The sequence below is a fragment of the Dermacentor andersoni genome, chromosome 5 (genome assembly GCF_023375885.2).
Source record: "Dermacentor andersoni chromosome 5, qqDerAnde1_hic_scaffold, whole genome shotgun sequence".
NCBI classification, from domain to species: domain Eukaryota; kingdom Metazoa; phylum Arthropoda; class Arachnida; order Ixodida; family Ixodidae; genus Dermacentor; species Dermacentor andersoni.
In genome coordinates this window covers 126113404-126125451 of record NC_092818.1, presented here as the reverse complement: position 1 = coordinate 126125451, position 12048 = coordinate 126113404, and the positions used below count along the sequence as shown (strand labels likewise).

The 12048-nt window shown below is 47.1% G+C and overlaps 2 protein-coding genes across 2 annotated transcripts; both read right to left on the bottom strand.

The window, feature by feature from the left end:
• Positions 1-286: 286 nt before the first annotated feature.
• Positions 287-2134, bottom strand: LOC129384895 (venom serine carboxypeptidase-like). Its single transcript, XM_055070505.2, has one exon. It carries the CDS (start codon positions 2132-2134, stop codon positions 1310-1312), a length of 825 nt encoding a protein of 274 aa, XP_054926480.1. The 3' UTR covers positions 287-1309.
• Positions 2135-7634: 5500 nt separating this feature from the next.
• On the bottom strand, positions 7635-9527 carry LOC126531116 (venom serine carboxypeptidase-like). The gene is made up of 2 exons (XM_050178518.2): positions 9309-9527; positions 7635-8577 (listed from the first exon to the last, which is right to left on the bottom strand). Exons 1-2 carry the CDS (start codon positions 9525-9527, stop codon positions 8230-8232), a joined length of 567 nt encoding a protein of 188 aa, XP_050034475.2. The 3' UTR covers positions 7635-8229.
• Positions 9528-12048: the final 2521 nt, after the last annotated feature.

Sequence of the window (12048 nt, the reverse complement as noted above, 5' to 3'; positions counted from 1 at the left end):
CCCTGTCCATACACCTTGACAGCCGCAAGTACGCATGGGGTGCATACTCCGCAGCGCAGTGCGCGTCAATCTTGAGCGGAAACTCTTCGCAGGGCGAGATTAAGTTTCACAGCGGCCTCGACAACGACAGCCCGCATACAATATTGACCAGTGTTTAGAGCGGCGACTTGCAGCAGCAACAATGCACGTCATCTTGAGCAGGCGAAAACAGTTGTTGCGGGAGCATTGAAGAAATCGTCTGCTACAGAAGCCAGCGGCATACCTGCAGTAATTATAAACGAGAAGAAAGGGGGTTAACCGAGGGGCCCGATTTTTATTAGTCATATCATAAGAACCCAAAAAACACTGACACCAAGGACAACATACAGGAAATTACTTGTGCTTAATAAATGAAATAAAGAAACGATAAATGAATGGAAATGAAAGTGGATGAAAGAACAACTTGCCGCAGGTGGGGAACGATCCCACAACCTTCACATTTCGCAAGCGATGCTCTACCAATTGAGCTACCGCGGCGCCGTTTCCCCATCCGCTTTCTTGGGTATTTATGTGTGTTAGTAGAACCCTGGGAGTGTTAGCCAGCGCCACCACTCACAGACCTTGGCGGCGAATGTGGAACATACTTTCTGCCGCAGGTATCACGAGAATGTGGTCTTCTTGGGTGAAGGCAATCGGTCAATAAACCCACACATGCCGTTGTTTTTTCATCCACTCTCATTTCCATTAATTTATCGTTTCTTTATTTCATTTATTAAGCACAAGTAATTTCCCCTATTTTGTCCTTGGTGTCAGTGTTTGTTGGCTTCTTATGATATGACTAATAAAAATTGGGTACCTCGGTTAACCTCCTTTCTTCTCGTTTATTGCATAAAGAGGGTCTCGAATTCGGCAACATTGATGCCTTCAGGTAGTATGTGTGGGTTTGCTGACCGTTTGCCTTCACCCAAAAAGATCACGTTCTCGTGACGCCTGCGGCAGAAAGGATGTTCCACATCCGCCACCAAGGTCTGTGAGTGGTGGCGCTGGCTAACACTCCCAGGGTTCTACGAGGAAACACAAATACCCAAGAAAGTGAATGGGGAAACGGCACCGCGGTAGCTCATTTGGTAGAGCATCGCACGCGAAATGCGAAGGTTGTGGGATCATTCCCCACTTGCGGAAAGTTTCTTTTTTTCCATCCACTCTCATTTCTATTAATTTATCGTTTCTTTATTTCATTTATTAAGCACACGTAATTTCCCCTGTGTTGTCCTTGGTGTCAGTGTTTGTTTGCTGCAGTAATTATGGAATTCGCGATACACGAAGAAGCCTAGGCTGCAAAAGGACACTTGTTGTCTATGAACGCCGTTATCAGTTCGTACGAGACCCTCGGCTGATCGAAAGGCACGAGGTGACCAGCGTTTCGCACCACCACGAAGCTGAGGTTCTCGACGGTCTTCTTGTAGCCGTACACGTGGCGGCCATCGCCACTGCGCCACACCGTCCGCGGCTCGCGGTTCCAGCGGGCGGCGTGGGACCAGGCCACTTGAGAGAGGAAGTTCTCCGTCTGGGTGGGGGCCATGGCCATATCCAGTTGACCGCTGTACACGAGAACCTTGTAGCCGCCCTCCACGACCACGGTGAACTGTGGCCTGGCCGAACGCAGTAGGTCGTCCACGAAATTAGAAGCCACGACGTGGCGCGACGTGTGAAACGTTTGATGTCCCACATGCAGGGCGCGTCGAAGCTCCGGTCTCTGCACGAACGTCTTGTACGCGAAGTTGTCCTCAGGTGCAGTGTCGTAGAGCAAGTTGTAATAGTAGTGCATGCCGGTGACGTTCTCGTAAAATGAGTGTTCATGAGTCAGGCTGAAGAACAGTCTGTCCATCAGCACCACGGCGTCTCGCATGAGGCCGGCGCGGATGCAGTCGGCCGCCTGGTTGGCGACGCGCGTCATGTAGTCGGCGGAGATACGATCGATGAGTCCGAAGCCGTAGAGAAGCTCACCGTAACCCAGCATGTTTATCGGGTCCGTGAAGCCGTTGCCGATGGCGATGCCTTGAAAATTAATCTTGACCCGCATTGTGTCGGCGTTCTGGTGCAGCAAAGCGCCGATGGTCGGCACGTACTTGCCTGCGCGTGATACGTAAGGCATGTAAGACGGGCTAGGCAAGATGCAATCCACTCAGCACGGCACAACTTGTACAAAAGCAGCCGCACCTATCGCAACACAGGAAACCGACATAGTTATCCTACCTAAAATCAAATAGTTATGTCACCAAGGGGTCTGAGAGCCTGTAAACGTGTACTTAGGATGGACGTTAAATCCTAATACATCGATAGCCATCGATTATGTCCCTTCATTAACGGGTTGTTCCTGTGGTTTGTCTACAGTGCACGCATTTTTGCGTCTTGAGAGTACACAACAAAGCAGCACGCAGCGTGCACATGAGTAAAGGGAGGCGTTTTCGCTGCACACGAAAGCACATGCGTGAGCAATTCACCTAGTTTTCTTCACACACACACCATAGAGAGAGGGGGGAGAGCAAGAGATGTGACAGGTTAAAAGTTATTCATAGGGTCGCTAACCATAAATCTTACGCTCTTATTTTCCTTGTCAGGGGACGACAAAGGAAATAACCATGTTTTACTGCAGGGAGGCGCCTCTCCCATTGCTACGGCAATAGAAGTGGAGTCGGCAGAACGCCGACGCGGCGTGACTACATCGGCAGGAATCTGCCCGATGAAGAGAAACTACCTTCCAAGTAAAGTCGACAGCGAGAACACTGTGTTGTACTCCTGCTCAAGTGACGACGCCTCATATGAAGAAGGCTTCGAAAGAATGGTACACCAAGAAGGCCAAGAGAAGAAACTTCAGCGGACGGTCTTCGTCGAGTAAGTTAACTGTCATGCCACAGCGGAGGCCATCGGCCTCTTTGTGCCTGACACATCTGTGGACAACCTAAACCGCCTTATTCGACAGGCTATTTTCGTTTTTCTGGAGGTTCTTGTCCCAGCAGAGATTAAGGATATCAGAATTAATAACCGAAAGAGCATCCTGGCTATTCATGTCCGCAGCCGAAGCGCAATCGATGCTTTGATGGCAGTAAATCTCCTGGGCACCATTATTGTCAACTACCACGTTCACTAAGACAACAAAACCACCACTGCTGTTGTTTATGATACTCACGCGTCAATTAGCGAAAGCGACCTGCAAATTATAATCAAACCTGCAATAGATGGCGCTGCCTTACTGCAAGCTCGGCGCCTCGGCAATTCGAGCTGTGTAAGGCTCATCTTCAAAGGTGACTGCCTACCATAACACGTAAAGGTCGGCCACTTTCTGCATGTGGTACGGCCTTTCGCACCCAAACCAGTTCAGTGCAGAAGATATCAAAGAATCGGACACGTAAGAGCTGTCTGCCGAAATTCAACGGTATGCCCACGATTTTCCAAACAACACGGCACTGACACTTTTCGCGCAACCGAGCTCAAGTGCCCAAATTGTCAAAGTTCGCACGCTGCATCCTCAATATACTGTCCATGCCTAAAGAAAGAGCAGAAAATCTTGAGAAAGATGGCTAGAGACAGATCATCACGCAGAGGTGCCTCTGCAATAAGGCGACATCGTCCCCGGAAACGAAAATCTACGAAATCCTCTTCCGGTTCTATGGAGATGTCTCGTCAAGCAACGCCACCTCTCTTCTATCTATCTCCAATAAGACGACGAATGTCAGCTAAAAAAGCGGCCATGTTATTGAGGCTTAATCAAGTGAGGTGTGGCCAGCGCTGCCGAAGGCATCAAATACACTAGATCCACAGCACATGACTCGCCAGTTAAAGTTCAATGTCGCTACAGTTGACCACGTACGAGTCCAAGATTTGCAAGTCATTGTGAAGCTAAAGTATTTCAGGAATTTCACGCATCTACTACTAAAATCCATGGACACTCCCGCTGTTCGTAGCGCAATTAAAGTACTGAACATGTTGATTTCAGTGTTTGAAAGATTTGCATAGCACCATGGCCTACTACGCGCAGCCTTTTCACAATGAAGTCAAGAAATCGTCTCTATTCCAGTGGAATGCTCGGCGCCTCAAATCCATAATTTCAGCTTTTAGACACTTAGGCTTCGAAAACCGTTTTCCCATCCTGGTAAGTTGTGAACCGAATGTTCAGGATAGCATCCGCGTTGCTGGCTATGAGGCATTCATGTCCTCAACTTGTGGTGATCTGAGCAAAGTAACTGTAAATATTAGATGTGAACCGACATACGTATTGCACCCAGCCCCACCTCACGACGACAACCAATACCAATACGTTTGTTGTAAAAACTAAGGCGCTTAAGTTCACTCTTGTCGCAGTCTACATAGCTTCAAATCGCTTCGACTCGAAACGACTGCACGCCGTGTTATCAGCGACACCTGGCCCTTCCATTCTCACTGAAGATTTTAATGATCACTTTCCGCTTTGGGGGAGTTTTAAGATGGACTCCAGAGGATATAGACTAGCCTCCTTTGCCATTCAGCACAACCTTTGTTGCCTCAACGATGGTAGTTCGATATATTTACGAGAACTTACATACAGCAGATGTCTAGGTTTGACCCTGCTCTCTCGCCGTTTTGAAACGTGCAATGGTAAGCATATGGAAGTTAGCATATTCCCACATACCTGAGGATCAAGGAAATATTTAAGTACTCCTCTACGACTCTACAACGATTTGACTGTTTGGCATTTCAGTCACAGAAGCAGGAAGCATGTCAGGAAGGGAACCATTCTAGTCTGGAACACGAAATTCAAAAAGCCATGCAAGAGGCTACGCGTGGTTTTAGCCTTTTCTGAAATATGACGAATTTGAAGCTGAGCTGCAGCGACTACGAGCGATTCGCCTGCGGGCTGAAGGAAGATAGAGCCCAACTAAATCCATCCACGACATTATAGAGGCAAGGCGCATGCAAAAGATGATTCAGCGCCGCATTAATTCACTACAACCTCAAAGATGGAAACGATTCTGTGAGTCGTTGGATCCACGTCAGCGCTTATCTCAGATATGGAGAGTCGTGTGTAGGCTTCGCGCATCACCGCAACAGCGTGCTCCATTCAAATCTCTAGCTTTGCACCAAACTTGCGCTTGATAGTGCTGAGGAAATTTGCTCAAGACTTGCCGCCTTGCATCCACAACGCGCACTTATACCATGTGTCACTCCTATGTCTCGGGGCTCCCGTGCAGATCTAATGTTTTCGGTGGAGGAGCTTGAAGCGGCACTGGCGACTTGCAGGCGTTCTTCGTCACCTGGTCTAGGCGGTGACCTATGGTGCGGCGTAATCTTGGGAAAAAAGCACGACTCCTGCTGCTAAATCATTACAGCAAGTCTTGGCGCAACGGTTTGGTTCCACGTGAACGTGAATGCAGCCGCTTGGTTCAGCTTCTCAAACCTCGTAAATCACTGTTAGATTTGTCATCGTCCCGCCCCTTCGCTATGGTCAGTTGCATGGGAAAAATAATGGAAAGACTGGTTTTGACGCGCCTGGAATAGTACCTGGAAAATTACAACTTTAACCAGATGCAATGACTGGCTACCGGCATGGGCGCTCATTTATAGATAATATGATCAATTTAGTCACGTTTGTTCAACATCAAAAACATCTAAAACGACTCACTGCAGCATTGTCCCTTCACATAAAAGGCGCCTACGACAATGTAGTACATTCTGCCATTACAGTGGCTCTGACTGAACCCAGAATCGGTGGCCGCAATTTTAAGTGGCTATGCAGTTATTTGACCGACAGACATATCTTCGTGATGACCGAGGATGGCACTACGACTCGCCACCAAACATTCCGTATAGTAACGCAAGGCGGGGTGTCGGGGGGGGGGGGGGGGGGGGGGAGCACGACACTATTCAACCTAGTGCTCGTTGGCCTTGTTCGATGCTTGCCCAATGCAGTTCAAGTATCAATATATGCTGATGACATGTATCTGGGCGCCTGCTGTAACACGACTGCAGGTATGATCAAGACTACAAAATTCAGCTACATTAACATCGTTGTACTTGCGCAAACCGAATTTAGAGCTGTCTTCGGGGATACGCTGCCATGTTGCATTGACTTGGAAGGCAGTGAGGCCTTACTCTGCCAGTATCAATAGGCAAGCAATTGCAAATGCACGGAAGCATCGCATTTTAGGGGTAAATAACGACCGAGATCTATCATAGAGCCCGCACCTTTCATATCTAAAGAGGAGGTTAACGGCAATAACACGCTTCCTCAGATTTTTGAGTGGAAAGGTGCACATTGGTGGGGTCAGTGCTGCAGCTTTATAATGTCTTGTTCCTCAGTTTCGCAAGATACAGCCTCCCTGTAATAACAACACCTGCAAAACAAACCTGCATGTACTCCAGGGACTACAAGCTCGAGCCTTAAGGACGTCTCTCGGTCTTCCGAAGTGTACGTCGATCTACAGCGGCAGCGATTGTCATAGCTCGAGATCACCCAATATCGACGTATACTTAGCCACCGACGCTCCCTGGGCGCATATTCGGCACATTGCCCGTCTGTCTTCACACGTTCTTGCTTCTTTACCTGCAGAGAGGCCACACACAACTTTAAGTCACATAATTGCTGCCAATGGTGCGTACTTCGTTGCCATCCAACTACATGCCAGCAGCAAGACCATCCTCACGTTTATGGCGCCTGCCCAAACCAGAAATACACCTCACCATCCCAGGAATCACGAAGAAAGCTAACGTGCCTTCGTTTGCCCTGAAGCAGGCCACATTATGACTTTACATGAGGTGCATAGTGACCGCGTACATGTTTACATCAATGGCTCAGTCAGACCTACATGTTCAGCTGCCGCTGTGGTGATACCAGCAAGATCCGTCAAAATACAGATAAAAACGTCCCATGTATCATCAACGACAGCTGCTGAACTGGTAGCCTTGCGTGCGGCTCTTCATTTCATTCAGGAGGAACCACCCATGCATGGTCAATCTTCTGTGATTCCAAAGCAACCGTACAGAGTGTACTCTCAGCACTGCGCCATGGATCACATGGGTAGCTCGTCGCAGAGATCAGAGAGGTCCACCGTCGACTAGTTGAAGAAGGACACGATATAACATATCACTGGTTACCTAGTCACTGTGGCGTACATGGCAGTGATCGAGCTGACGCAGCTGCCCGGTCTGCCCATGACGGAGTTAGCTGCGTTGCCATACCTCTTTCTAGAGCCGATGCAGCGAAGAAACTTTCCGCATTTGCGCGTGACCTAACATTAGCTCAATGGAATTCATCCGAATTCACAAGTGCACGCCTTCACACCCTAGACCCTAATTTACAGCTCCATATTCCGTCCGATCTTCCACGACGAGACTGCAGTCCTTCAATGGCTTGGAGCAGCATTTTCAAATGCGTACTCCTTTCGATCGGAATGGCCAATAGCCCACTTTACGACTTTTGCGGGTGCAGCGAAACGATCGCGCACCTTCTTTGGGAGTGCCCTCGTCTCAACTTGCAAAGAGCAGCCCTCTCAGCCACTCTAGACACAAAGTGGACGAGCGCCGACTCACGGAAAACAACATTCTTGGAAACTAGCCTACACGAGCATCAGCGCAAGCCGCTGTGAAGGCACTGCTGCGTTATTTAAAGGACACCGGACTCCGTGGCAAGTCGTGGCAAGTTTTTACAAGTTGCGACAAGTTCTGACTGTGCGCTGTATGACGTAGAATGTAATAGTGGGACGTTGACACTGTGTAACACTACGTAACGCATTCGCAGACAGTGTGACCGCGCCCAAAGAAACAGTTTTGCATTGTGCGTGGTTTTTTTTTTTGTTCGTACTCTTTTTCTCTCATCTATCGCATCCATTTGCCTCTCCCACGATACAGGGTAGCCAACCGGAGATATTCCCTGGTTAACCTCCCTGTCTTTCCTTTGCCTTTCTCTCTCTATCCTTTGTCAGATGCTCTGCGAATACTACTCGGGCCTGTATATCCGTTCATGCCCAATCGTGAGTGTTTTAAGTCTGTTAATCATTTTCTTCATTATTTTACTGTTAAATTATGGAAAGACTGAGACAGTTTACAAAGACAAATATCATGTGATCAGCTTGGGACGAAACTGTAACCATTTTCCCTGTTAGTTTCCTTATCTTAATATTCATTGCTTATCTGCTCTTGCAGTATCCCATCATTATGGGATGGCAGCACATTGCACGTAAAGAACTCTCAATGTCCAACATATCAAAGTCCAAGTTAGGCGCACTTGCCGGCGTATGACTCTCCGGTGATGTAGAACTCGTTCTGAGCAAGCTCTCCGAACAGCGTGAAGAACTGCTGGAGAAACTCGAGCATGTCGCGGCCCACGTCGGTCATGTCGCGAGCGTAGCCGCTTTGGCAGTCGGTGAAGCTGTAACCCGTCCCGACTGGCTGATCCACGTACAACATGGAGTAGCGACGGGCCCACGTCTGCTTGCGGAACTTGACCTCCTCGCCGTCTTTCGACAAGCGGTACGGCCCGTGCTCGACGAAGAGTCCCATCATTGAAGACGATCCGGGTCCACCTTGTAGCCACAGCAGCACCGGAGCGTGCTCAGGGTTAGTCTGCAGAGGCGAGAGGTGTAGGCGCAAGTGCCGCAGATGCCGACATCACTTTGCTGCCACCTCTAGCTGAGAGTTGGCTACAAATCGATCACCCAACCAATCAAATAATTACTAAATGCCTTTACAAATCTCGATACACCTCTGACCCCTGCCGGCCACTTTAGACGAGGCTGGCTGGTACGGAACCGAGGCTGCACCATTGGTCGGCTCTAGTTCTCTCAGAACATTTCCCATCTGCCAGCGTTGCCTTGTAAGGACTAATAGAGTTGCTTTTATTTCTGGCAATGTTATGCGCAGATACTATGATTCTTTAAAGCAATTCTCTTGCCAAAATACTTTGTAAATGCAGTTGTTTTTGCTCGTGCGGTGACGAGCAGAACCTTTTAAAGAAACATTTGTGCTTTGTATTACTGCGGTGCTTTTCAACATTCATAAAACATTCGTTTCAAAAGAGAAATAAGACAGAATTGACGTTGCTCCTGACGAACATGGTTTTGAACTTCGTAAACGTGCGATATGAGGAAACTTGCGGTTGTAGTATATAAGTGGCTACTGTTCACGCATGACAAAGTGGGAAATATCTGAGAACGTACTATGTCTTGAAGCACACCTAATTAGAAAGATAGTGAGTTGGGAAAGGCAGTGGACTAGCGTTGGTGTTCTTTGAGAACGCCTGAAAACTTCTTCCAGAACCTATACTGCGCAAGTGTGTCAGAGTACTATTTACTCACCATCGCGGGTACAAACCAGAAGAACAGGTTACTGTTGAACTGTGGATTGACAGTGATGTATCCAGCGAAGCTGGGCACCTCATGATCTGCTCCGATGCGACCAACCTTGCTAAGGAACTTGGCCTCATCCAGCCTCCCTGCCTCAATGAGCGGCGTCAGGTACAGCGCCTCCCCTGCAGCAAAGCAGAGATGAATATTCTCAAAGTGGTTGAGAAGCATTTCTGAGTTGTTTGATAAGAGCAGGGTGACGAATTTCAGTTCTGCCGAGCAATAGATTTGCTGAATTTTTTCGACACATGTTATTCGTGCATAAATATATTAAGCTAATAGGCATTTACATTGTGTATCTTATATGCCCATAGACATTATTCGTAATACGACGCCATTTGCCTGGCATTAAATAAATTTTGTCAGGAAAACTCATCTAAACTTGCGCCAGACAAGTGTGGCGTGCAAAATATTTATCGCAAGGAACGTAAAGAAATGCGATACACTCATTCAACATTAGCTAATTGTGTTTCACGCTTTTCAAAGTTGCCTCTTCAACTCAGTTTATTCATTCCTAATTTATTTAATCATCTAGCACTGATATAAAATATCTGTATCCTTGCAAAATGTCAATTCGGAGGTCCAAACGACGTTAAAAAGCAGAAACGTATGGATTATGTTTCGTAAGATCTATGCAACCGAGCTTCGTAATTTTTGGCATTTGCGTAACTTGATGCACTGTGCTGAAAACGTTATGGCTCTCCTAGCGCATGTTGTGGCATGTATATAGTTGTGCACATAAAGTTTGCGAATTAAAATGCGCCTGATGAGTCGACCCAGGGACACCTTGGCTGTACCTTCATCACAACTGCTGTTTATGACAACTATAAAAAACACCGGCAAAAAAAAAATTGCGTCTCACACTGTAAATCTAGTCAAATATGAACGACGCTAAGAAAGACAAGTAATATGCAGATGTGCAATATATATTATGGCAATGTCGACGGACATATCCAAATTTGTTCACCAATGCGTGGTGCAGTTAATTTCATAAGGCCATTTCCATACACCTTTCTTCTTCACTTTAAAGGGCACGCTTGGCACTCGGTCGCTGAGCGTTCACAACGGTTTCGGAAACTTGATATTCAGTGCAACCATAATGCGTTTGCGGCATTTCTGTGAGCACCATACATGTGGAGATTATGGTTAGGATTTTAGCGTAACAATTGACATGCATAACTTGCTTAGAATACACTTCCCAGCTGTTGGTTGCAAAGATTGTTGCTGCTATCACCTAGCGTACGTGTTGACATTAGTCGCTGGGATGGTTACAAATACTCTCACCCATTCTCAATATTACAAGGATGTCGTGCACCGATAACCAGTTTTCTAAATCGTGGTCGAACATTGAAAATATTCATTAAGTGTGAAAAGGCTGTATGTACATTGCCTAAATCAACATGGCATGAAAGAGAGTATTGAGTAAGGGTATGAGGACTTCTTGACACCGCGTTACAGTTTATCCTGCAACGGACCTATGCATGTGGTATAGATAGCGTACTGTTAGAGACGAACTTTCTGTTGACGCAAACCCATTATAGCAGTTTAAATTATTTCGTTAACTTAAACCAGGGGAGTGTGCAAGAAAGCAATTGTTCCTTGCAGGGTTAGCCATTTTGTACAGAAACAAAAATGTGAGCGGTGAGGTTGCGTCTTCTGTGACCCCTTCTCTTCCCATGACACCGCAATAATACGACATAGCTAGGTTTGCTTAATTTCAAGTAGATGAAATAGCCTCCCGTTTCTTTCAGGAAAAGTACAACTGACAATTCTCATACCCGCGGTTAAACCAGACGAATCTCGATGTTATGCAAGTACGTATGTTCCCGCATTACTGATGTTTCCATGTGCCTAGTTTTTTATATCACTCGAATGTTTTTTTTTTTTTTTAGTTTGTTTTCGTACATGACTACCGCGACCAACAACTCTACACGGGGAGCATCGTCCCGAAAACTGGCCCTTGCGATATGTTGACGCTAACAAACACGCTTAAAAAGTGCACAGAGCAATATTTCTGGCAGGCTCCAGATCGTCACTTAGAGTGATATTTGTTCATATTAGTTCCACAGATGCTGGCTTCGCAGATCTCACCTACGCTGCAATCTTCAGCCGCAGCTAGCGTCGCAGCAACGTTTTCTTTCGGCGACCTGCAAAGTAAACATCAAAACACTTTCTCTTGCGCGCATACGCTCTAAATGTAGAAATGCAAAGGTTAATGAAAACTACAGAGCTCATCCGCTACTACTCTAGCAGTACTATAAATGCGGCAGTATTGAAGGAGCAGGTTGCAGGGAGAACAACTCGGCGAATCCTTGCGCCACTCGCAACGGTATACACTCCCGTATCCTGCTCTACAGCAAGGAACCTTCACCCAATCTAGTTATGATCGACCCTGAAACGCTGTACGAGCTCCATATTTTCCTCAGCAGAGACACCCGGCTCAGTTGTACTTCGAGTGCGCTGACCTACGATCCCCAGCTGCATGATGGAAGGTCGCCTACGATGCCCTCAATAAAAGGCATTCCGAGGCTAAGCAGCGCAAAAAAAAACATATACACCTGTTTTATCGCGACATCAAGGCAAAGACAGTATTCCAAAAACAATTACGCCAGCGTATTTCAGTCTTCAAGCCGAAATGACACCTGTGACACGACCTTGGCATGCCACAGGAATGCCAAAGGGCGAGCTTGGA

Coding starts and splice junctions, on each gene's coding strand:
- LOC129384895 (XM_055070505.2), bottom strand. CDS start 2,134: ATGCCTTACGTATCACGCGCAGGCAAGTACGTGCCGACCATCGGCGCT.
- LOC126531116 (XM_050178518.2), bottom strand. CDS start 9,527: ATGCTTCTCAACCACTTTGAGAATATTCATCTCTGCTTTGCTGCAGGG. Junction 8,578..9,308: donor TCTGGTTTGTACCCGCGATG/GTGAGTAAATAG, acceptor TCGCCTCTGCAG/ACTAACCCTGAGCACGCTCC.